Raw genomic sequence first — 26,596 nt, 5'->3', positions numbered from 1 at the left:
AGGCTAGCCCTTATCATCCATCCAGTCAACCTTCCAACTATCCTTCCATTCAGTCTTCTAGTCATCCCTCCCTTTCTCTCTCCGTCTCTTCGTCCAACATTAACTGAATGCTTACAATGACCTTATTTTACACATTAGAAAACTAATCCCCAAGGAATCAAGAAAAGCAACCAAGGTCACATAGCCCAGTTATCTAGTTTAAAGGGGTTTTGCCTTTAAACGAAATGGTAAGGTCCCTGTTGACTTCCTCAATCCCAAACCCGCTTGATACTTTTTATTCTCATCTTACCTGACCCTCTTAGGGGAAGAGCATGAATAGGAAAAAAGCACAGGAGAGGTTTTTAAGACTATGAAATGCATATTTATATTTTAATTTTTTGGTTATCTGTCAGACTAAAAACTGTTTTGTTCCACTGTGACAGGCCCACTGAGCTACTAGCATGTCCAAGAAGTACTATTAAAATCTAAATTTGTTGATGAGAGCTCCGCTGTTTACATTGTAGGTATGCACCAGGGAAAAGAATTCAAAGTGACACCGAATATGTGCGCATTAAATAACACCATCTGCCCCTTTGGATCTGTGCAGCTCTTTTAAAATACTGTGAGGTAATCGTCCAAAGCCTGACATGTTTCAGAATAAGGGAAAGATTTTTGTGTTAAGACCCTAGATGAGGACACTGTGTTTGAAGTTTCAGAAGGTTTTGAGTTCTTCCCTTCTTTCTTTCCTAGTTGTTCATTCAATATTTATTAGAAGGACAGGGTCCTTTTTTATTCTAGTGTCCCTGGTACACAGCAGAGGTCCATCTTTGTACTTGTGTTCTCTGTACACAGCAGGGGCTGTACTATTGCAGGGATATGGGGATATGACAGACCTGAGAAGGCCCTCCTTTTTTCCCCCAAACAGCTGCATGAATAACCCAGTCTTTACTGAGGTCTGTTATTACTGCATTAGAAATACTGGGTCGAAGGTCTATCACCTATTACAAAGCAAATGTCCAGTTAATACAAGTCATTTTTACCTTAGGATGAGTAATCTGGTCCCAGTTGATAGACTACTTCTGGATTGGTTTTTATAACTAGGAAAGCACAGAGGGACAGTGTCAGAGGGCACTTGGAAGTAAAGATTCGAAAAAAGGAATGATAGGCTACATCTGTCCGTTTACATGAAGCAACAGAGCTATAAAAAGCCTTGTTATAGGGCTTTGGTAAGATAGTGACAGAGAGTAGGGGCTTCTGGCTAAGTGACTATTTAATTAGCTATGAGACTTTGGTCAGGTCATTGTACCTTGATGGGTAGTTCTCATTCTGCATCTGTAAGTGGACTCTATGTAGTCTTTTAAGGTCCTTTGTAGCACTGACACTTTATGGTTCTGCTGGAAGAACTGAGAAATCTGAAGAAAGCCAGAGTTTGTGTGTGTGTGATGGGTACAGGCATGTCAGGAGCCTGTGAGAGGTATTATGGATCTGTGAAATAGACTTGTAGTGGCAGCGGTGAAGTCTGTAATCCTGGAGCACTGCTTATGGTTGGTGTGGAACATGTAGTGCTGTGTGATGGAATCAGTGAACTTATGACTGGCAAGTGCTCCAGCAGCACAATATAGAAAGCAGAAAAATGACTTGGGGCAAATAATTTTCTGGGTCCTTTGGAGTCTTCTCTTCTAATAAAGGCAAAGCCATGAATCTATTGGAGGCCTGGTTGAGTGGTCAGGACTGTACAGTGAGCAGTACCCTTTGTCATGATGATTTCCAGTACCTTCTACCAAGGGTCTAGTAACAGGCAAAATGCTGTACAAACCTGAATTGTAGACTGGCATAAAGAGGAGTGCCTCATGGTAGCATGTGAGGTGTGCTGCCCGTGGAAGGGATGTGCATCGTTAACATAATAAATGGCAGCTTTGCTATTACTTTTGAAAACCAACTGCAACAGGCACTGACTTAGGTATTTTACATGGGGTTAGTATGAAAATTGAAGACCCTTGAGATAATAAATACGATTTCCACTTACAGTTGAAGAAACCAATATTCAGATAATAACTCACCTTCTAGATCTCTTCTAGACTCCCTTCTATATCCATGGTGTGTAAATTTATCATTCCTGAACTTTCTTCCTTTATGCAAAATCCCATTCCTAGTCATTCCAAATGTTACAGGTTAGTCTTGTCCCTTCTTAACTTGATAGTGTATTCTCCCCTCTCTGCCCAGAGAAAATACTTGGATGTTTTAACATGTGATAATTCACGATAGGTTGAGCACTTTAAAAGCTGAAAATCCAAAATCTTAAGTGCTCCAAAATCTGAAACTTTTTGAGTGCTGACATGACACTCAAAGGAAGTGCTCATTGGAGCATTTTGGATTTTGGATTTTTGGATTAGGGATGCTCAACCAGTGTGATACACATATTCCAAAATCTAAAAATACTCAAAATCCAAAACATTTCTGGTTTCAGGCATTTCATTTAAGGGCTCCTCAACCTATAGTCAGAAAGAGTAACTCCCTGGGATTAAATCAAGGTGTCCTGTTATAGGATTGGAAACATTTCATTGGATTGATACTTCCTTCTGGTTGTTCATAAATGTTCCTTATATCTTTTTAGAAATCTTTAATAGAACAAAAGAGAGAAAACATCAGTTTTAAAATTATAGCCCAAAGTCCATTCTAGAGAAGATAATCTTGTTTTTATGGAATAAGTAAGGATAAAGGTAATTTTATGTTAATTGCACATTTTATGTTATAAAAATGTAGTTATCCTATGAGACTCTGGGATATGATTGATTCTTAAATTTCTTCTGTGGAATGATTTGTGATTGCCTAAGGAAACCCCAATCAGGAAGCAGAGAAAAAGATGTGGGAGAGAGCTACTTTGAGCAGTGGTAGGAAGTGTTCACTGTAGAAAGGCAGAGAGCCCAGGTAAGAAGTGTTGGGGGAGGTCACCGCTTTTCCAGTGCTTAGGAAGTCCTGACTTCAGTCTAATCATGTAAGCATCATTGTTCTTTCATTACTGAAAGTTATTTCTTTTCCCTTTTGTAATTCACAGTACATAACAATTAGTAGGCTTGTGAACTAGTAAACATTAATGGTGTACAACAGATGCTTGTGTTTATAAAGCGCTTCTCTGCAAGTGGGATAATGCTGAACCTCAGTGGCTGGGTGCTATCCATGTGGAAAATGGGATACATCTCATTCTTTTGTTCTGTAAAACCAATATTTCCTTAAGGAGGTCTTACCAAACACCCCCACCACCTCCCCTCCCCGATTTTGCTCTTAAGCATTTTACACAGGTGTGGTTTTTATCAGAATATAAAGTGCAAAGAACTGGAATATTTCATAAGCCATATTTCAAAAACTGAGTTATTTGTATACATTTGTGGAATTGTCTTTCAGCTATGGTGGTTTTGTTATTTGAATATTATATATAAATTTGGAGAAAAATTATATTGAGCAGTTCTTAACAGTGTCCTTTTATCCATGATTGATATTATAGTTTTTTGAAACCAGTATTAAGCAGAGAAAGCCACATTGGGAATTTTAAATGTTATTATTAATTTTACTAAAATCTAATTTTTAGAGTAAATAGTTTTTGAAATAAAAAGTACTTAAGGTGGATAGAATTACTAAATGTAACGTGTTTTATGGGCATGTGTACAGAAGTTGTAAATGATAACAGGGACTATAAACACACTTATTTTTCTGTTTTAGATATTTGAATGGTGGTATTTTCGCAAGTATGGAACTTCATTCATTGAACAAGTCTCAGTAAGCCACTTGCGCCCCCTTCTGGGAGGGGTTGACAACAACTCTTCCAACAATTCTAATTCCAGTAACGGGGACTCTGATTCCAATAGGCAAAGTGTCTCAGGTATGGAATTTCCTTCAGCTTGCAATATTATTTGCTTGCTCTTACTAAATTATTATTGTTACTCATGCTAAGAGAGTAAGAATGCTGTTACTTAAACATTAGGCTTCAGAGAAAAATGCAGTTCATTTTCCCATGGAGTTGACAACCTGTATCAGAGAAGGAGGGTATAAACATCCTAGGGAAAGGAAATGCTTATTAATTTTACCCTCTTTTTTTTTTTTTTTTTCCATGTGAGAGTTTTGCTCTGTCACCCACGCTGGAGTGCAGTGGCATAATCTCGGCTTGCTGCAGTCTTCACCCCTTACGCTCAGGTGATCCTCCTACTTCTCAGCCTAGCAAGTAGCTGAGACCACAGGTGTGCACCACCATGCCTGGCTAATTTTTGTACCTTTTGTATAGATGGGGTTTTGCTATGTTGTCTAGGCTGGTCTCAAACTCCTGGGCTCAAGTGATCTGCCTGCCTTGGCCTCCTAAAGTGCTGGGACTACAGGCGTGAGCCACTGTGCCGGGCTTTTCCCATTTGACTTGACCAACGGTCATTTAGGTCAGTGTTCCCAACCTGATGCTATAGCTTCCTTGTCCATAGTTTCTCAAACCTCAGTGAATATATTCATTTTCTTCCACGATAATGGCAGAATCTTGTGTCTGACTAGATCTGATCACATCACTCCTCTGCTTAAAAGGTATCATTGGTTCCCATTCCACTGAAGATAAGACCCAGGTTCCGGATTCCTCAGCACAGCATGAGCTGCAAGCCAACTTTGGCTTCTGCCACAATCCAGTCCCTTTCCCATATGTCCTGTTTTCTAGTCACTTGAAGCCAATTTTTATTTCTTGAACATGCCGTGTTTCTCATGACACTCTGCCTACAAGTCTCCCTTTTCCCTTATTCATCCATCCAAATCACTATCCAAATCAAATGTCACCTCCTGAGAAGCCTTCTCTGATAGTCTGTATACTATCTCTCTACTTCCGTTAATCTTTAATATTTTTACCTTCAGCAACACTTATCAAATTACATTGTGATTTTTAAAGTATGGCTTTATTGTAGTATCTCTAGCATCTTGCAGTGTCTACTATTTCTTTGAAACAAAGCTGCTGTTACAGCACTAAGAATAGCATCAACATTCATATAAAGAATAAGGCTTAATCAAGGCATCCACTAAGAGAGACAGCAAAATAATAGTGAAAATGAGAAGGGTATGAACTCTTCATTGCATTGAGAAATGATGTCAAGAGATTTAGATCAAGTAGAGAGAGAAGGGAAACTTCAATGAAAATTTAAATGTATTCACTATAAAAAATGGTCTCAGATGAAGATGGTTTCTGTTTTCAATTTGTTAATTTTCTACAATGTTCTTTGTCATTCAAAGGCTATAGTAACTCAAGTCAGACAAGAGCACAATTAATCTGTGGGATATACACAGGAGATGCAAAGTGGTAGCAGTTACCCACCACTGCTCATGCCTGGTGACTGAATGATCAAGATTCTTCGTTAGAATGATAAATAGCATTTATTATAGTAGCTGGTTAAAGTAATGTTTTGTTTTGCTGAGGTCTCTTTTCCTTTCATAAAGTGAATAAGTTTACAGAGTCTCAGACAATTTTGTTACCTGGCTGGGCAATGCCATCTTTTATACATGTACCCTTTAGTCATAAAATAAATTGTACCAAGAGGTGCCCAGTACTACTCATAGCAGGCTGGCAGAGTCTATTAAAAGAGTATTGACTTAAAATCTGGAACAAAATTTATGTATACACTAATCCTTGATTCTTACAACCTGGTTAGACAGTTACGAAATGTGGGTCGGTTATTCTAGACAGGAAGGCAAAAACCTAATGTGGCTTTTTAAATTTCTTCTTCTTTATCCTTCAAGTTTTAGAACTGGTGGCTCTCTCCTTGAAGGAGCAAATTACTTTTCCCAGCTTGGGTCGGGATCTCCTCCTTTGTTTTCCTTAGATTTGTATGTTTTCCTCATACAACCAGTGCACTTATCACTTTGTCTCCTTCGATAGACAGACTTTTCCATGGGGATAGGAACTTTGCCTTTAAAAAAAATCATATTCATAAAAACCTACACAAGACTAGGTTCATAAGAAGTACTTAGGAATGTTTACTCAGTTGACAGAGAGACTGAGCTAGGAAATTCTTCCCACCTGTTTTATAAGAGGAGAAAGTACAGGCCTTGCATGTACTCATGTGTTGATTCATTGAGTTTCAAAGAAATAGGACACTGCGAGAGGCTAGAAATAAAGCCATGCCTTAAAAATTACAATGCAATTTTATAAGTGTTGCTGAAGGTAAAAATATTAAAGATTAACGGAAGTAGAGAGATAGTATACAGACTATCAGAGAAGGCTTCTCAGGAGGTGACATTTGATTTGGATAGTGATTTGGATGGATGAACAAAGGAAAAGGGAGACTTGTAGGCAGAGTGTCATGAGAAACACGGCATGTTCAAGAAATAAAAATTGGCTTCAAGTGACTAGAAAACAGGACATATGGGAAAGGGACTGGATTGTGGCAGAAGCCAAAGTTGGCTTGCAGCTCATGCTGTGCTGAGGAATCCGGAACCTGGGTCTTATCTTCAGTGGAATGGGAACCAATGATACCTTTTAAGCAGAGGAGTGATGTGATCAGATCTAGTCAGTCACAAGATTCTGCAATTATCATGGAAGAAATGAATTCATTAACTGAGGATAACCTGTGTAAATTCTCACATTTGTTTGTATTTTTTACTTGGCTAAGACTGAGCTTTTGGATATTATTACTAATTCAATGATAATATTATTATCTACTAGTATTCATTTAATATTAATATCTACTAGTATTTACTGAGTGCCTACTATGCATTCTATATTTCTATTCATTTCTTATATAATAGACAGCATTTATTATCTGATATCATAACAGTGTTCAAATAGTTATCCTTAGAAAAATGGAAATTTCCTTGTCTAAGTATATTTAGGTCTCCGTCTGCCCACTTCTTGACATTCGGGCTTCTGATATTTGGCTGCCTCAGCTAAACAAACATGTATGCTAGTTTGGAAGTGCCAGATACCACTGGAATAATACCATTATCTGTTTCTGGGTTTTTGTGGTGATTTTGATTTTTGAATAAGAAAAATACTAAAAAGGTACATTGCCTGAATTTATCTCTACTTTTAATCACTTTCTATTTCATAGTCTCATTTTATTTATTTATTTTTTTATTTTTATTTTTTTTTTTTTGAGACGGAGTCTTGCTCTACCACCCAGGCTGGAGTGCAGTGGCCGGATCTCAGCTCACTGCAAGCTCCGCCTCCCGGGTTTACCCCATTCTCCTGCCTCAGCCTCCCGAGTAGCTGGGACTACAGGCACCCGCTACCTCGTCCGGCTAGTTTTTTTGTATTTTTTTTAGTAGAGACGGGGTTTCACCGTATTAGCCAGGATGGTCTCGATCTCCTGACCTCGTGATCCGCCCGTCTCGGCCTCCCAAAGTGCTGGGATTACAGGCTTGAGCCACCGCGCCCGGCCCCTCATAGTCTCATTTTAAATGCCAAGTATCAAGAAGGTCCAAAGCTGAGGGTTATCAGTGTATTTTCTTAAACTTGTTTAAAAATTCCCATTGCCTTCATAATAATAAAATGACTATTGCCTTAATAACAGAAGGGTGAATCTATTGATTTTCTTGAAGCATCCTAAGACAGCCCTTTGCTGAATTGTACATGAAATATAACATGGCTCACAAAGTCTCATGGATGTTGGCAAAGGCAGTGTAATGGTATTTTATTGATTATTTGAGAAAATCATTGAAAAAACTAAGAATAAATGGAAAATATCCGTTATAAACATTGTTCTGTATGAAAATTCAGTGTAACTCTTTCCTTAAGGAATAATTTGTTTTGAATAAAAGCTGAAAAACATGGCCTACCTAAGAACGATTTGGGATGGGGGTGGTGGAGTGAGGAGTGAGAAAGGTTGTTATGGTTACAGGCAGATTGTGCATATATTTTTAAACTTCTGGATTTGTACAAAGTGGCCTGAATGCAGACTTGCTCAAAATTTGCAGTGATCTTTATCTGTGGGCCAGTGGAGAAATGTAGTTAATGATACAGTTTCTTTTTTTTTTTTTTTGAGACGGAGTCTCGCTCTGTCGCCCAGGCTGGACTGCAGTGGCTGGATCTCAGCTCACTGCAAGCTCCGCCTCCTGGGTTTACGCCATTCTCCTGCCTCAACCTCCCGAGTAGCTGGGACTACAGGCGCCCGCCACCTCGCCCGGCTAGTTTTTTGTATTTTTTAAGAGAGACAGGGTTTCACCGTGTTAGACAGGATGGTCTCAATCTCCTGACCTCGTGATCCGCCCGTCTCGGCCTCCCAAAGTGCTGGGATTACAGGCTTGAGCCACCGCGCCTGGCCAATGATACAGTTTCTTTTTTTTTTTTTTTTGAGACGGAGTCTTGCTCTGCCGCCCAGGCTGGAGTGCAGTGGCTGGATCTCAGCTCACTGCAAGCTCCGCCTCCCGGGTTTACGCCATTCTCCTGCCTCAGCCTCCCGAGTAGCTGGGACTACAGGCGCCCGCCTCGTCGCCCAGCTAGTTTTTTTTTTGTATTTTTTAGTAGAGACGGGGTTTCACCGTATTAGCCAGGATGGTCTCGATCTCCTGACCTCGTGATCCGCCCGTCTCGGCCTCCCAAAGTGCTGGGATTACAGGCTTGAGCCACCGCGCCCGACCGATACAGTTTCTTAACTTCAGACAAACTTCACATTGTTTGGCTGAAGTTAGCATTTGTGTCCATTCCACTGGTTTTGCTTTATTTGGGAGCCAAACTGCTGTTTTTCTCTCAGATATGCAATTTCTGATAAACTCTGCTTATATATTCTGTCACATCACCATGTTTCTCACTACCATTTCTTAATTCAGCTTAGTTTATGAGCTGATGATGAATAGGGATTTAAAAGGTCTCAGTAACATTCTGAATTTGTGTTTATGGGAACATCTGTTTGATAATTTGCCTTGTTCTCAAATAAGATGCCATAAAGACAAAGGTTTGTAGTGTTTACCTTCTTCAGGATAATGGGAAAAGTGGAGAGTGCTCTGTCACATGAAAAATATCCCTGCCAAAGTCAAGTTTAAATTATCTGAGATACTTTAATAGCCTCTTGCATAGAACTGGATCTTTAAACACACTGGATAGTCACTTGGCTTCCTGTCACAAATCATCTCCTTTTAATCTCTTTTAATCTTCATAAGATATGTATATTCCAAATTCTAAATAATTTTAATAATTCTATATAAATGTATATATTCTAAATTCTGAGTTAAATTTTACTACATGGCTAGAAGCAATTTAAGCACTGATTAAATTCAGATAATAAAGAAAAACAATGGCAATGTAGAAATTCAGGTAGAATAAAAAATATATTCAAGACCTTCGTAGATCCCAAATTTTCATAACACTAGAACAAATAATTTTCTCCATAGGAAGCCATTTCGTTCCAATAATAATAACTAACACTCTTAGTGTCTGCTATCAGCTTTGTATGATATTATCTCTCGTGATCCTCACAATAGCCCCGGGAAGCAGATACTATTATTTCTCTTTTATAGTTAAGGGAACTGAGGTATAGCAAGGTGAAGTAATCTGTCCAGGGTCACGTGGCAGATAACCTGGGTCGTCTTACTTCACAATCCAAGTTCTTAAGCACTTTAAAAAATTCAATTGACCTTGTCCAGAACCTCTATGAGGTCTGTAAACCAAGATTAACATAATTATCAAGCAATTAAAATAATAATTTTAGTAAAATTCTGTACTACAGTGGATGACATTATTTCTGAAGTGACATTAACCTAAACTTACTGTAGGAACAGGTCAGTGGCAGGATTGCCAGTGGTTGACAGCTTGGGCTCTGGGGTCAGACGGATGTGGTCCTAATCTTCTGTATGTGACCTTGGGCGAGTTGTTTAACTTTCCTACGTCTTAGTATCTTAACCTGCAAACATGGGAATAGCAGTGATGTCTACCGCATAGAGTCACTTGAGCATTAAATGAGGTCATGTGGAAATGTCAAGTCAGAGGACAGCCATTTGACAGTGTGCCCAGATGAACTGATTTCTCTACAAATACGATTGTGGAGAATGGCAGTCACTTGGAGGTATGGCTTTGTGGTCAGCTAGGCTTACTCACTAGCTGAGTGACTCTTTTATATCCAGGCCATTCAGTGCTTGCCTTTCAAATATATTCCTCAGCAAATTGCCAAGTGCTACATGTCAAGGACCTTTCGGGCTGCTCTCTAAGAGTCTCAATGAGGGTAAACTCACCACAATCTAATGGATGTGTTGAAAGTGATTATCTTAGCCAATGTTTTTCACATCTTTTTAAAATCCTTTACTACTAAAATTTGTGCTCTAGTACAAATTAGATCTCCAGTTAAATGATGATAATACCTAAAACAGTTTAGTAGCTAGGGAATACTTATTTAGTAAAGTTATTTCACAATTTCCACATTATTTGGTAGGATTGGTTGACTTAGGTAAAAAATGACCAATGAGAAGTGTATGACAGAAGCTGCTACAGATTTAACCATCTCAACAGTATTCTTGAAGAAAGTAGTACATTATCTTAAATAACAGGCCAAAATAATGGTCTTAAAATTCACATTTACTTATATCTTTTGCTATTTCATAAATAATTTGAGATAGTAACATATTTGAATTGAAAGCTACCTACATATTTTTGTGCCTTTACTTCTAATCATTGTTTCAAAATAACATTTTAAAGTTATGAAACAGTTAAAGCTTAATTATTTAAGAATATGGATATTTTTACTCATAATGATTGCTTTAAATTGATCTGAATAATGTAGAGAATTGGGTATTCATTTCCGAGCTATCAAAGCTGATAAACATATGCACAATCACTTGTCAGAAATTGACTCATTTGGGGTTAATTTTATAATACAAGCCAATGAAACTTTAGCTAGCACCCTTTTTTATTGTACTTTGGAACTAAAGTGTTTAAAAGTGTTAAAAAGTTCCTAACGTTTTTCCAGAGGGGTTTTTAAAAACTGTTTCTCTAGTGAAAAATCTAACTGATGGACTCACAATATTTCCAAAATATGATGTTGCAGGATTTAACAGGTTTGTTGCATATAATGGATAGGAGTCGGGCAGTCTGGACACCAGGCCTTAATCTCATTTACCATAGACCTTAGGGAAATTAGCTTTTCTGTACTTTTTACTTTTGTAAAAAGGATGTAATATATACCTCTAACTAATGTATGTAAGGAATATAGATAAATTGAGCTTTAGGCCGCTTTACGGAAAGGATCAATGAAAATCAAGCTCATAGCAACAACAAAAGTTGCTGCTACTACTGTTTGTAATAACGTTGTCATGCTTGTCCATACTTTAGATTCTAGGAAGAAGTGGTAACGTTTTGAAACCTTTCTGGGCCATGAATTAGCAATTTATAACTTTTGAAGTCCCTATGACTAGGAATGTTCTATCTTTTTTTTTAATTTTAGAAAAAAGTTTTCAGAGTTAAATTGGGTGTAGAATAATATTTTCTTTCTGTGTGATTAAAAGCCCTGTGACTATAGAGCCTTTTGTTTTGTTTTATGAGAATTGAGTTCTCTTCCCTTGAATATTGTGACAAAGGGAAAAGTCTGTGGTTCTCTCAGAATATTTATTCCCTCTGTAGAGCTTCTTCAGGTGGGTGCCAGTTAGTTCAATACCCTTTTCACTTTTCTGCCAAGGCTGAACATTCCTCTAAGACATAAGCTGTTATCTTTTTTTTGTAACCCATGGCCTAATTGAGAGATTAATGCATAATTAGCCACTCAATACATGTTTAAACCACACAGTCTTATGAGTGATAGGATGGGCATTGTGGAAGAGTAGTTGAGTATGAAAATACATGAAATAAGTATGATTGTGATGAAAGGTTTTAGTAGGGAATAGCGAGAGGGAGGACTAAAAAAAAGGATTGGAGCTTGCTTTTAGAAGTACTTAGCTGTAGATAGTAAGCATTATTCTTTAGGTTCTTTGTGTCTCACACAGAAACTTGTAATTATCTCATTATGACAAAGTAGGGAATCTCTTCCGCAGACTTTGGGAACTAAACAAGTGTTATTCCAATATTTGCTGCTGCCCTTTTTCTTGAATTTCATTCTTGCATGTGTGCTGAGGATGGAACATTTCTGTCAGCACTTGTGAGTAGAGACTGCCCTGTGAATTGCTGCGTATGGAACTATAGAGAGCATGTTTGTTGTATTAAGGGCATGTTTTTAACTATATTATTAATGATATTAGCAAGTTCATGATGAAGTCCCAATCAACTTCTAGTGCATCTTGAGGGCATTAAAATTGTTGATGTTAATGAAGAATGGAAAATTCCTTTTGGAGGTAAAATTTTAAATCTGATTTGAAATAAGGAATTTATTCCTTAAAGGAACAAATAAGAAACTCTTACCCTCTGGAGATCTGAGTATTTCTTGACTTAAATCTTCATATTCTAATATGCTTGGCATTTACGTCCTTCGTCCCTATCACTAAACCATCAGGCAGCCTGATACTTATGAGGTGTGTTCCCTAGAGTGATTCCAGACTGAGTTTTTGCAATCAAGGTAAGATTATGGAACAGAGGGACAAAGAAGAAATTAACATAGCTGTGGCCTAATTTTAAAGCAAAACTTTGACATGTGCTCATGTTTGACCTCTAGGTTGCTTGTTTCTTAAAAGAAAAATATACCTGTCTTGCACCTTCAATTTAGAGGGCATAACTAATGAAGACATTTCTTAGGTACTTCTTCATTATGTGTTTTATTCTCACTTAGAACAGTTTACATCTGGTGCAATTACTTAGATCCTTTTTTCTAAGTTTTAGGGATAATTAAACTTAATTCAGCACACATACATGGCAACAATGTTAACACAGATTTCTTTTTAAGCTCAGTTCTCTAATGGAAGTCATAAAAGCAGTGTTTCACAATGTTTGCTGCACCCCCTACCGGCTATATTGTGACACTTCCTAAATAAAGAGCATCTTTAGATACTGCTCAGCGAATACTTTAGGTATATACAAGATTTCTCTTTGGAGTTATTTTTTGTTTAGAAATCATTTCAATTGCATCTGATATGTAATAGAGTTGAAATTTTAATTGAAAACAGTTTTCTTTGTAATTTGTCAATTGATGTTTAAACAGTGCTTATCCTTTCAGGTAGTATAATAATGTATTTGTTGGAGACAAAATATTTGCCATAGCCTTTTTACTAATATTTCAGATGAAACTCAGTGGAGGACAAACATCTCCCCAAATGTCCTTCTTTTATAGTAAATAATTCTACCACGAGGATCCTTATCCATAAGTCTATATTCATGTTTATTTTATGCTAGATACAAATCTTGCAATATTCATGAAGGTTTAAGAAGAGCACTTTGAATCTTAGAAGAGATTCTCTGAGCAGGGCTTGGCAGTGGTGAGGTCCAGGTAGTTTTAATAGCCATAAGGGCAGGGATTATGGTTATTTGGCTCACCAGTGTTTTACAAGCCATGATCTGGAGTCAGGGTGTTAGTGATTCCTCTAAGGGGAGAAAAAGTAATTACAGGAAGCATAATTTTCTAGTTAATGCCATATGAATTGACAGCCATCAAATCTCAGTTTCTCAAGAACAAAATGCAGAGATGCTAAATTAAGTGGACAAAGATCATTTTCTAAATGGCAAGTTAAGCTAAGTGACAAAAAATTTAGGGCCATTATTTATAAATATTGCGTGAATTTTAAGTGAGATCCTGCCCTGATTTAGAAATAAGTGCATCTTCTTTAAATGAAAACATGTATTCCTGTTACATGTACATCCTTTACTATCTTAACAAATATTTATTGAGATTACACATATGTTCCCAGAGTGTTTTGTGTTCTCCATTATCATACTGTGTTGAAATTGATGGTTTACTTATTTCCTCCAGTGGGTGCTCAAATTGATGCTCAGTGGATGGATGGACGTTGAATGTACAGGACTGAGGATAGAATCCTAATGAATCACCATGTGGCCTTTAATGTCCTTTGGATTTCTGCAATAATTGCTCACTTTTTTGTACATATGTTGTTGGATGTGGTTTTTGCTGGTTACACATGCACATAGATGTTTTGAATACTATTAACTGATTTTTTTCTAATAAAATCTTATTCATCCAAAATCTAGTATTCTGAATCAGTAGAAAGTCTTAATCATAGACAGTTTTAAAAGAATTGTAGTTTATTAGTCATATGCTTACCATTGTAACACAGTCTTAAAGCTAATGTTTGACTTTTCTAAGTTAAAGTCCTTTTGTTCTAAATTTCTGTGGTGCTGGTATAATGAAAAGGTACGGTCTATTAGGACATGCTAACATTATGATATTAGTATGATGATTAGTACATGTATCTATGCAGGTAAATTATATTAAAGTGCTTTGAGAAAATTTTTAAAATTGCATTTCTTCCTACAATATGGTAACCTTATTAATTTTCTTATTCCTTTCCTGTGAGGCAAAAGCAAACTGGTAAATTATCATAAAATCACTGTTAGCATGAACTCCAATTAAGACTGTAAGGCTCTTTGCATATTATATTCTATAGTTTGTCTTGTCATGTATGTTATTGTGAGATATGTTTTAGACCAACAGAAAATAGATTTACTTCTGCCTATACTTTTATCTGTAAGGTTTTAGAAGTAAATTCATAGAATCAGTTTGGACTGCTTGAAATAATTTTAGGAGTTATGAACTAGCTGATTTTGGCGTGTATCTTGATTTGGCAAGTGAGGAAACTCAGGCCCAGAGAGATTAGGCAAAACTTTCCAAAGTCCTGGAGCCTGAGCCACATTTTGTGATTAACCACCCAGAGTTTTTCCACATTGCTTCCCATGTAGAGGATAGAGACTAGAATTATCTTATCAAATGGCCAGGAAGGGTGTTTTTGCTGAATTAATTAGCTTGTAGTGTCACTGAACTTACGTGTAACATTTTCATATTTCTCTTTGTTGCAGAATGCAAAGTATGGCGAAATCCACTAAATTTATTTAGGGGTGCTGAATATAATCGGTAAGCATTTTGACAGCTTGGGAAACAAATGGGTCTGGTTCAGAGAGCAAAGACAGCAGTAAATGTTTTTGCTGGTTCATGTAGGGGTCATTGTAACAGTCTATTTAGTGCATCCATTTTTTAATACTCTCTTCAAATGTTTTGATTTTTCTGTTTTATAAATATTTTAGCACTAGATTTGGGGTAATTTACAAAAATGTGTAGTATTAACAGTTTTTTGTATTAAGAGTTATTCTTTTCAATATATACGATACATTCAAAACATTTTGAAGCTTACCTGAAATATGGTTATAGAGATATCACAGAAGTTATGCTGGAATTTAGTTTAGCAAAGTAATTAGGCAAATTAGAATTTTCTTAGCTTTAGGAAAGTGTCTATTCATAATACGAATTAGGGAAGGTTTTCATTAGCAATGGCTAGTAAATTTTAAGACGAAAATACAGGGGAAAATGTTTATTTCTTTTGATTGATATACTTTCTGAAGGGAGAATAAGATGATTAAAAAAATTTTTTTTATTCATTAGCAAAGTTATTTTAGTATTCAGTTAATGGTCTGTATTTCAATACCTCTGCAGCTTAATATTTTATAGGTCTTGCTTTTCTCTCTCAAAAGTGTCTAATCATCTTACTTCTCCTTTGCAGGTATACTTGGGTGACAGGACGAGAGCCTCTTACTTACTATGACATGAATCTCTCTGCTCAGGACCACCAGACGTTCTTTACTTGTGACTCGGACCATCTGCGTCCCGCAGACGCAAGTATGAAAAATCCATACATCCTTCTGAATGGGAGGGCTTTTTGGCTTAAGTATCAAGATTTCTGCTTTTAGAATATCCACTCTGTAAAACTCCAATGAATAAAATGTTAAATTGTTGATTGACTAATAAGAACCCAGAACTCTGATAATTATGTAAACCTTTATCACAATGAAGTATTGATGTAGAAATGAGTCCCCTCATAATAATTTGAATCATGATTTAAAAAAATATATTAAATTTGGTTTTATATATTTTAAAGAAATATAAATCTTATATGATGCTAATGAAATTATTGGTTGAGTTAGCGTGAAGGATCTTGCTCCTTTATGATATCCAAAGTAGAAATTGGAATTCACTGGATTAAAATGATTAATGAATATATTTTAGTGACTTTTATTTGCCAGTTTATAGGTTAACTATCGAATGGGGTCATGGCCTTGGCTATTGGAGTCCAGATGTGTGTTCCATCTGAGAAAATACTTTGTTTAGTGTGTATTTTACATTACGTGAGTTTCAAATAATTCAACCAAAATTTTTTTGTATTATAAAACTAACTCAAAGTAAATAGGTGAAAAAATGTTTTTAAAAGGGAACCTCTGCACACTCTAAAAGAATTTATAAAATACAAATTTATAAAATAAATAAGGAGATTGTTACTCCTTTGTAAAATGGTACTCTTTGCTATGGGAGAAACATCATGGTACAGTAAATATTCCCAAACATTGAGCTTTCCACCATATGTTCAGAAACTGCTCTGATATATAAAAGCTAGGTTTGCAGGTAAATTTGGGATGTCAGTACACATGTTAAGCAAAAGCTTAAGCACTTATTACTGACCCACACGTCATTCCTGAAATGGTTTCAAAATGTTCTAACACCAAGAGTCTGTAATAAGTGCTTCAGAAAATGACCAATTATGTTGCATCTAAGTGAATGGAGAGGTTAGTAGCAATGTCATCTCAAAATGTGTAAAATAATGTATGTTCTCCAAAAACAAGTGACATTAATGTGCAAACGACATGCAAAATCTCTGTTAGAGTGCTTTCCTTGATTTCCTTAGCCTGTAGTTTTGTGAGCACAAAAAAGGTTTGCTATCAGCAATTGAAACACAGTGGAATAGCGCATTAATGTGACTTTGGAGATTTTGGCCAACCCTCTAAGCAATGAACTATATTCTTGTAATTTAAGCTGACATTCCCAATTTAGCTCTTGTCCTCTACTGATTCTACCTAATTATATGTATTGATTGACTTGGTTTTTTCTCTTTTTCTTAAATAGTAATGCAGAAAGCCTGGAGAGAGAGAAACCCCCAAGCTAGGATTTCTGCAGCTCATGAAGCATTGGAGATAAATGAGTAAGTGGCGGAAAATCTTGCCGTTAAAAGGAAATCTCATCTTTTGCTGAATATATTCAGTTGCCATTGATAAGATACTTAAATTAAACTGCATTTGAACTGGAGGATTATTTGGGGAGTTATTACTCTATTTAAAAAAGCTGTTTTATTTTTTTTAAATGAAGGACAGCCACCGTGTGGAGGTGGTTTTAGTCATTTTAGAGAGAAATTCAATGGCTTTGCTGTAATCCTAAATTAATTTCTTGAAGGGCTTTCCCTAGGATATTGTGAAGATGTAAAATAAATACAATTATTTACATATCTAACACATTCTGACAGGGAAATTTTTCCAGATGTAGAATGCTCATGTGCACTAGAACGTTTTCTAGTAGAACTTCTGCTAGTGGGGAAAACATGATAACAACATAAGGTTTAAAAAAAATTTTAGAAACTATTTCAAGATTAAGACAAAGATAAGAGGAAATGCTGCCTTGAGTGTTGTTAAACATTCTATGGGTTACCAAGGAAGGCTGGGAAATCTCTTCTGGAGATCTCAGAAAATGAGAAAGATTCTTAAAGTTGGAGTCATAAAAACTCAGGGTTGGCAGAGACCTTAAAGGTCACTTAGCTCAACCACCCATCTGGTGCTTGAATCACCTCAACACTATCCTTGCCAAGTGGTCATTGCTAAACTATTTTATGATTTTTCTGAAGAAGTTTACAGAATCTTCTTCAGAGGTCTTAGGGAAGAAAAAAAAAAAAAAGATTGTCTTGAGAGTTGGAAATCCTGCCGTTGTAACCAGTTGATCTATGGTTTCTGATTCTGTCATGCAACATATTTATTTTCCAGTTTCTTGTCATCTACAAATTCGATATGCCTGCCTTCTGTGTGTCATCCATGTTTCTGAGAAAAATATGAGGGCCGGGAATAGAGCCCTGTGACATGACATGTAGAAACTACCCTCCAGGTTCATGTCTTCATGGATCACCATCTTTTGTATTGTTCACGTAAATCTATTAGAGTAAATTAAGCTAGTACAATCTGATTTATTTATTCTTAGTGAATTTAAGCTGGCTTCTAGTGGTCACTACTTTCTTTTTAAAGTGCTTGGAGACCATCCCTTTAATAATCCATTAGAATATCTTTCCAAATCACTGTGTTCTGTAGTTTGGGAAGTCAGCCTTCTTACCCTTTTTGAAAATTTATGCTACATTTATCATCTCATCTTCTAGCACCTCTCCATTCTTTGTGATTCCTCGATTATCCACAGAGAGCAATTCCATGGCCTGCCTACAGGGTCTTTTGGTTTCCTGGGATTTGCCCATCCAGTCCAGTAATTCATTTAGAATGGATCAATTGTTTGCTATCTTACATCTTTTTACCCATTTTAGAGTTTAATTTCTTCTCCCTTTTTCAGTCTGACAGTCATTCTCCTTGATAGAGAAGCCAGGAACAAAATAGGAGGGAGATAGTTTTGCTTTTTCTTTATTATCTACTGCTGTTAACAATAAACCTTCCTTGTTTTGATGTTGTTATGTTGTTTGTCTTTTTTTTTTTTTTTGCTTATTTGCTTTTGTGACACGGGGATGGTGATAGGGCCTTAAACATAATTTTAAAATAGGGAATAAATGGTTGTCTTTAGTATTTTATTTTGTCTTTATTATTATTATTATTATTTGCAAGCATCAGCTAATTTGGAATTGTAGCTCTCCTGACATTATTCTTATAAACTCATTCCACTCTCTTATAGACCATCATTACATGCCCTCTTTCCATCTTTTAAAATATGTCCTTTAAAAATCTGACCTGGGAGAAATCTCTGTGAAGCCATATTGGTTACTTAAGTGCCACCCCTCTTTTCTTCCTGAGAGGATCATTTGTGATTGCAGTTACAGTTGAACATTTAGAAGCTGCTCAACCGTCTTAAACCATTTTTCCTTCTGAGTCTCATGCCATTGAATCATGCCTCTTTTCTTTGAATTTTTTGAAGTCCACCTTCCCCTCTTTGATTACCCTGAACTCCGAAATGACATAGTGACTCTCTCTGAATGTTCCTATCAATTTTCATTTTACCAACTATTTTTTTCTTCTTGGTCAGAATTAGGTCCAGAGTTGAAGTTCCCCTAATTGCTTCCTCTACCATCTGGGAGATAAAATTGTTACCAAAGTAAGTCAAGAACCTGTTGGGTGCCCTACTTCTAACCAAATGAGACTTCTAGTGGATATCTGGATGGTTGACACCCCCATCACCACACTTTCTTGCTTCTGTGTGTGTATTGTGTTGTGACAAGGATGCATCATCTATATCTTCCATCGAGCTGAGCAGTCTGTTCTGTACTCCCCAACCATTAGCACTTCTATTGCTCTCTCCTTTTTCCTTCACTCACAAGCTCTTAGCATGTTTCTACCCCAAACTCATGCGTTTCCACATAGATGTATGTTTCTTGGCCAGTAGTGCTACTCTGCCTCTCCTCCTAAGAATACCATTTGAAATTTAAATAAGCAAAGCAAGCAAGCTAGCCCCAACCATTCTTGGGTTCCCAGCCCAACAACTACAATCTTACAGTTAATTCCTCTGATACTGTATCTACCACTCAGTATTACAATCTCAATTTTCACTTCATTGCCCTTGCCTCATATTTGTATGTCGGCATCTGAAGCCTTAAGCATTTCTTCTGATGCCTGTCCCAGTTATTTTCTCCAGTGAATCACTTGGATAGTTTCAGCATCATTATGGTTCTTTCCAAGTCATGGATGCTGCCATCTGTAGAAATTGGTTTTATAGCTGTTTTTCTGGGCATTTTTCTCCCTACCTCACCACATTGTTTAAAGCCCCATTGATGGTTCCTGCCTGAAATTAGAGAGATTGGCTGAAGACCTTATAGACACTTCCTAAGGCTAAGATTAATTAGTAGCCCCAACCCTTACATTAGCTGTGAAGTTCAGCCTCCTTTTCGTAGCTGGCTATTGCAGTTTGTGGACAGTAAAAGTAGCATTTGGTTTTACTTTCTGTTTATTTTCTCTCTTGTGGTCTGATGGAAATAAGTAGGGAAATGCCACAAGTGAGGCAGTGGGGAAGGAAAGTGGAAGGATGGGTGCAGGGCCTGTGTGGTCTGTTACAGCCTCACTACTGCCCTATTCCATTCCCTGTCTTTGGCAGTGGGTTGTTCCTCATATGCTTTGGAAGGTTTAAGTTCCCAAGAACTCCCCATGTTCATTAATTATCCTTTTGGCTTCCCACCTTAGAGGGTTGTTGAAAGGATTATATGAGATGATATATGTTAAGTGCCTGGCACAGTGCTTAATTGATACTGAGCAACAAGTGGTAGCTATTGTTGTTGAAGGCATGAGATTTAACTTGTTAGCTACTGTAGCTGAGTCAGATTTTGAGTTCTTCAGAAATAACACTACTTGTAGGTTCTTCCCATGTTCTCTGAAGCAGAAAGTCAGTGCTAACTGTAAAGAGATGTTGAAGCACTGTGTTTTTTTCAGTGAGTAACTTGATTTAACAGATTTCTTATTCTGAAGAAATCCTTAGATTGAAGATAATCTGTGTTTGGTTAACAGAAGTAAACCTGTATATAGCATCTCTAACTTTAAGTGTTGGAAGGAACTATTTAATAACAGCTGTTATCATCACCATCACTAGCTGACATTTATTGAACACTTAACCACATACTGGCTACTGTACTGAGCACTTTACATGCATCATCTTACTTAACCTTCACAACAACACTGTGAACAAAGATTCCATGTTGTTCTCCATCAGGGAGGCAGAGTAAGAACTTGCCCAAAGTGACACACTAATAAAGGGTGGAGTCCATATGTGAGCCCCATGCTCCTAACACTATGCATCCTACCGCTCAAGCTAAAATATAGACGTTTCTTTTGTACCATTATTTTGTGTCAGCAACTACAAACAGGGGTGCATGAACCAGTTGGCCACTCTGCATGTTTTGGCGTAACTCCTTGCCTTTCTGCATGAGCTCCTACAAGTCTATTACCATGTCCTTGGCTTTGTAATTGATGGTGGCTATTATCTGAATGAACAGGTGTGCAACTGCTTATATTCTTTTGGCTGAAGAGGAAGCAACAACCATTGCTGAAGCAGAAAAACTATTTAAGCAGGCCCTGAAGGCTGGAGATGGCTGTTACCGACGCTCTCAGCAGCTACAACATCATGGATCCCAGTATGAAGCCCAACATAGTAAGGTTTCCTCCAGGTTGATGCATTGGGGGATCAGAATTGTAAAAATTATTAATCAGAGCAAATTTTTAGTCCAGTTCAAAATATGATTCTCCTAGTCAAGAGAAAATATTGGCTTTTGCTTTATTTTTATTAATTTTCTTCTTTCCTGTAAGTGCAGTTAGTAAATAATTAACTTACAGCTTCATTACTGTTTATAGTCACATTCTCTTTCCTGCCCATAGATTCCTAACCCCAGAAATAAATGGCAGTAATCTTTGATGGTAACCTTTTTCCCTCCTGAGTTCTTACATATTTCTGTTCATCAGTCGCTTTTGCTCATAACTTTAAAACCCAGTTGGAAAACAGGATTTAAATTAGCCATAGTGTTAGCAAAGGTTTTATCTTATAGATCTTCTATAACATGGATTGAAATAGGACAGTTAAGAATATAAGTTCTTGGTGATTGTATCAGTATTTTCTGTTACATAAGAAACATTGGTATTGGCTTCCAGAGAGAAAGAGCCATGAGCTCCTAGTTATTTATCTTTTTTCTATTAAAATAATACCTTTTTAAACAAACAAAAACTGCCTTTTTAAATTTAAGATAACGCTTTAAAACCTGAGACCTTTCACTTCAATATACTAAATGGAAAGTCAGTGACGCTTTGCGGGGGGAACCATATAGAAAGAAAACAACACAATCTTTTCTGGAATTCCCTGAGCCCCTCGTCTCATCAGTTTGTTTGTTGCTTAAGCAGAAATTTTGCAGTCTTTGTGGTAAGAGAGTAAGTATTTCCATGGTCCAACCAAAATTCACAAAGTTATTTTGTTTCTCACTTAGTTTCTCCCTCCTGAAACTTAGGGAGTAGGGATGTATCTCCTTCATATTTGAGATTATAAAATTAAATGTTAATGTTAAACTTGGATTTGGTGTAGAAACTGACTGCATTAGTCCCCATAACTAAGGTGTCAGCAAAATCTTTGCATTACAGCCTGCATATACGTGAGTATGTCCTCACATGTACCACATCAATACCTAGGTTTTTATTTTTATTTTGCAGCATCTATATGCTAATAAAATCTCTAATCACCATCTATGTCTCACTTTTTAATAAAAAAGTGTTTTAGTGTAATGCAGTACATTTTGAAGACATGTAGTAAATGTGTATTTTGTGAACTAAATGGAAATCAATACATAAAATTACATAACCTATAATACATTAATTTTCTTTCTTTTCTTCTCTAAATTAAATCCTTTCAACCTGTTGCCTAAATCTATCCAAAAATATAATCACATTTTAAAAATAATTTGTAGGTACTTGGCAAATTTTCAGCACACATCTTGTTCTCATTGTTTCAATCTTGAAATGTCAGGACTTTCGTCTTAACATCTTTTAATAGCTGCATATTATACATGTACTTAATCTGTAACAGGTGTGTCATATTTTCTCAAACATGGTAATTTTTATTGAGGATTAAACACATGCATGTTCTCATTGGTCTGAAAACATATCCAACAAGACATATAATTAAATAAAAGATTAAGATTAGAAGTTGTTAATGTACTTTTTAAGAGTCATTTTAGTGACTATTGTTACAACTATTTAGCTTGTCAATTCTTTCTCTAACACTAGGGTAGTTTTTCATTTTGTTGCATACTCTATTGTCATATCTGGAATGTGTTATATTGCCATCTAAAATCAACTGCTTAGGGGACCTGGAGATGATTATGATGTCACTAGTATTAGGGAAAGAATAATATGAAGCAGAAGTTCAAGATGAGGCTTCTCCAGACTTAATGTCAAGAATGAAACAAAAATAGTTCATCAGGATGCAACCTGAGATTCACCTCTGCATCTTTACCAAAAGAATGCACACTTGAAGAATGTGGAATTCCTGCTTGTAAACCGTATACATTGTGGGTATGTTCATTTTCGCAGCACTTCGTGGCAGATGATTTTATTTATTATCAAATATTCAACATCCTCACTCAAAAGCATGGATTAGGTAACCAGTCACATGATTTGACCTTTGGGAGTCTAAATGCTTTTACTTTACTCGATATTCATTCTACTATTAACAAAGTTGTCAGTGCTCTGAAGATTTCCTTTAGGGGCAAGGCAAATGGGCCTCTGTGTTTTTTTTTTAAATGTTGGTGTTTTATATCTCCCTCTTCAGGACGAGACACCAATGTCTTGGTGTACATCAAAAGAAGGCTAGCAATGTGTGCCAGAAGACTCGGGAGGACCAGGGAAGCAGTGAAAATGATGAGAGATGTGAGTTTGAGTTTGTGTTTGGCATCAGTGGCTTACAGATACAGGAGCCCGCTGAATGGCCACAGCAGTCTGTACCAGTGATGGTGTGGTGGTCCCATGGGTTCTGGAGCCAGACTGTGTGGGGTTCGACTTTAGTTCCCAATTTACTAGATGAATGATGTATGTTGGGCAAGTTACTCAACTTCTCTTTGCCCTAGTTTCTTCATCTCTAAAATGGGAACAACAGTAACAGTTCTCACAATTACTTCTTAGAATTTTTGTGAGGACTACATGAGATAATACATACAAAGCTTTTAATAGGGTGGCTGGCATATTTTAAAAATCTGGATAGATGTCCTTATTAAACGTTTGGGGCTGCAGCCAGAAGCCAATGATGAGACCAGCCATGTTAGCAAACTGATTTTATTTTGTGTAGTTGTTAGGAAGATTCAAATTAATTATGGTTCAAATTGCTACTCTCACATTTAATAATATGTGCTAATCCTATTGTAGTTGTTTCAAGCATTTTCCTAGATTCTTGAACCAGGATTCTGTATTAGTAGTAGTCAAGACAAAAGAAGAGAGGAAATAGGTGGGAGTTTTAAAAGAGAACCAAGGGAGGTTATTATTATGTAACTGTAAAACAAAACAGAGGTTTTAAGGGAAGCCAGTTGGGGAACTTGGATTTCCATGTTTTTTGTTAGTAGGAAATACTTTTCATAAAGAAACTGACACCGGTATGAATTGTATTTATAGGCTATTTTCTTTTTAAAAACAATCTCAGAAAACCTTTGTCAACATTTCATTCTTTTGCTGAATGAGAAGACATACTTACCTGCCTATTATAAAAACGAAAGAACCAAGGGGCAAGATAAAAGTGGCATCTAGCTCAATTCTCGGCTCATGGATTTGAGCACAGGAGGACTGCACACTTGGTGAGCCTTTTCGGAGTTTGTCTCTGGAAAGACAGTTATTCTTGTGAATTCCCAGTTACTCTTTGGAGGAGGGAGCACCAACACACAACGTTCACTCCGGGTTATTTCTGCAAGTTGCAGCATGATGTGAGTAGGCCCAAGTGAGACTCATGCTTTGGTTTTGGCCACTCTATTAGGCAACAGTGTAGCCCCCAAATCTGAGGTGAGGAACTAGAAGGGAAGGTGTTAAAGTATTTCTCTTCGACTGCAGGTGATAAATGCTCTCTAGGCAGAGCCACTGCAAAGAGAATCTCCCTCAATTAAATTATTTTGTTTGAAGGAAGAATTCAAAGAACGTTATATGGTGTAAGTGCTAATTTTAAGAAAAGGAGATTTCTGCCGAGATATGAACTTGTTCTCAAAGCTTTTTAACTTACAGAAATTCCATCCTTTGATATACTGCATCCCTCTGCCAGTCACTTTGGCTCTGAAGGGGCTGGGAATTTTAGGAAGGATGAGGTATTTCTCTGTCTTAACCTGGCCCAGCCACATTCAGCCTGTAACAGAGTTTTCTTAACTTTAATTAGCTTGGAACAGGCATGCATTGAGGGCTAATTTTGGTGATTTTCTTGAGTGCTTAAGCAACTTAATAGGAAGAACAAATTCTGATGATTTTAATTTCAGGGTTTTTTTTCTGTCAGTCTCCTGGTTATCATCATTTTCAGTACATATAAAATTTCATGTGATGAAAATCAATGCACCTACATTATGATTTGCTTTTTGTTTACTGTTATTTTATATTTACAATTCCACTGATTGACCTAGTTCACATTATAGATCTCGAGGGAGAGACGGATGCAATGGGAGAAACACTGGGCAGGAAGTCAAAACACCTGGATGTGTATCTCAGCTTTTCTCTTTACCAGCTTCGTGACCCAAGGCAACTTATTAATGCCTTTTATGTGCTTTTCATTTAGTCTTCTGTAAATTGGGGATAATAATTCTACCTGAAAGGATAATTGACAGGGAGAATTAAATAAGATAATGTGAAAACACCTGACATATGGTAGGCATGCTTACAATTTTTGTTCCGATTTTTCTCCATTGTATAAATATACCATCATTTGCTTGACCATTCTCCTGATGGACATTTTACAATATTTCTAATTTATTTTTCTTAAATGAATTGATCACTCAATTTCTCTCTCCCTCTCTCTACATATGTGTATACATACATACACATACATATTATGCATGTTTGTATATATATGTGTGTTTCTTATATTACATTTCTAAAAAATCTGTCATATTCTTAGAATACCAATACATGTGCTCCTTTTTCTGGATTTATGGAGCATCCAGTAGACATGGGCCCTCTGGTATAGCAGTCCTGTAAGGAACACTATCAGACATGGTAGAGATATGTTTTGAAGAGAAATATTTGAAGTGCTCCTTCCTTCAGGGACTCCTTTTATCAATCCTTGCACCACAAACAGAAGAGGGAAGGCTGAGGACCCTTCTCTTTGTTAAAGCTATGACTGTTTCCAGCCTTGCAGGAGACAGTTGTTGACCAGGCCTAATTTGTTTGGCTCCTCTCCGGTCAGGGGTCATAGATAACTACGACTTCACTAAGAGGTTCACTCCTTTAACAGCATGCACATAAACTATCTTGCTGGAAGACTTTTTCCGATAAAACAGCTCAGTAGATTCCAGACAGCCTGCTGATAGAGGCTTAGGCAGGATGATCTAATTTCTCGTTAAGACACAGCCATCCTCTCCCCATATGCATGAGTTTAAAACTTTCCTAGAGCAGATTTCAAAGTAGAAATAGAAATGTCAGAGTTGGAATGCCTTCCATGTAGAAAGCAGAATCATTTAAAGAAATTTCTCTGGAAACACCTTAAGGAAGGGGAAACTGTTAATTGATAAGAGATTCTGAAAAAGAATAAAGGGGAATTCTGGGAAGGCCAGCAGTAGATAATTTCTTGTATTTCCATGGCAATACACCTGTGAAATATTGATGAGGTAAACATGTCGACTCCTTAACATCAAGATTCATCACTTCTCATTTTTTAAAGCAACACATTAATTATTTTGAATTCCCAGGATGTTTTTCAAAAATACTCATTTTAATTAGCTTCCTTTTGCAATCACGAATATGGAAGCCGCACCTTACTGCTGAAGGAATATTTTGGCAGTAGGCAGAGCTAAGAAAGCATAC

General features: G+C 36.8%; 1 protein-coding gene across 15 annotated transcripts in view; it reads left to right on the top strand.

Annotated features, from left to right (window-relative positions):
- The window catches only part of ST7 (suppression of tumorigenicity 7), a 287,041-nt gene that overhangs the window by 169,230 nt on the left and 91,215 nt on the right, over positions 1-26,596 (top strand). For 8 of the 15 annotated variants that reach the window (XM_033192249.1, XM_033192257.1, XM_033192256.1 and 5 more), the window contains exons 3-9: positions 3,697-3,856; positions 14,870-14,924; positions 15,568-15,683; positions 16,962-17,037; positions 19,116-19,184; positions 21,070-21,224; positions 23,385-23,482. In XM_033192249.1, the coding sequence (XP_033048140.1) occupies positions 3,697-3,856; positions 14,870-14,924; positions 15,568-15,683; positions 16,962-17,037; positions 19,116-19,184; positions 21,070-21,224; positions 23,385-23,482 (729 nt within the window). The remainder of the gene's footprint in view (positions 1-3,696; positions 3,857-14,869; positions 14,925-15,567; positions 15,684-16,961; positions 17,038-19,115; positions 19,185-21,069; positions 21,225-23,384; positions 23,483-26,596) is intronic. The other 7 variants (XM_033192251.1, XM_033192264.1, XM_033192260.1 and 4 more) reach the window with 1 other exon arrangement.

Source organism: Trachypithecus francoisi, unplaced genomic scaffold (assembly GCF_009764315.1).
Source record: "Trachypithecus francoisi isolate TF-2019V2 unplaced genomic scaffold, Tfra_2.0 Lachesis_group4, whole genome shotgun sequence".
Classification (NCBI taxonomy): domain Eukaryota; kingdom Metazoa; phylum Chordata; class Mammalia; order Primates; family Cercopithecidae; genus Trachypithecus; species Trachypithecus francoisi.
Note: the sequence above shows the minus strand (reverse complement) of the source record. Positions and strands in the feature narration are given on the sequence as shown.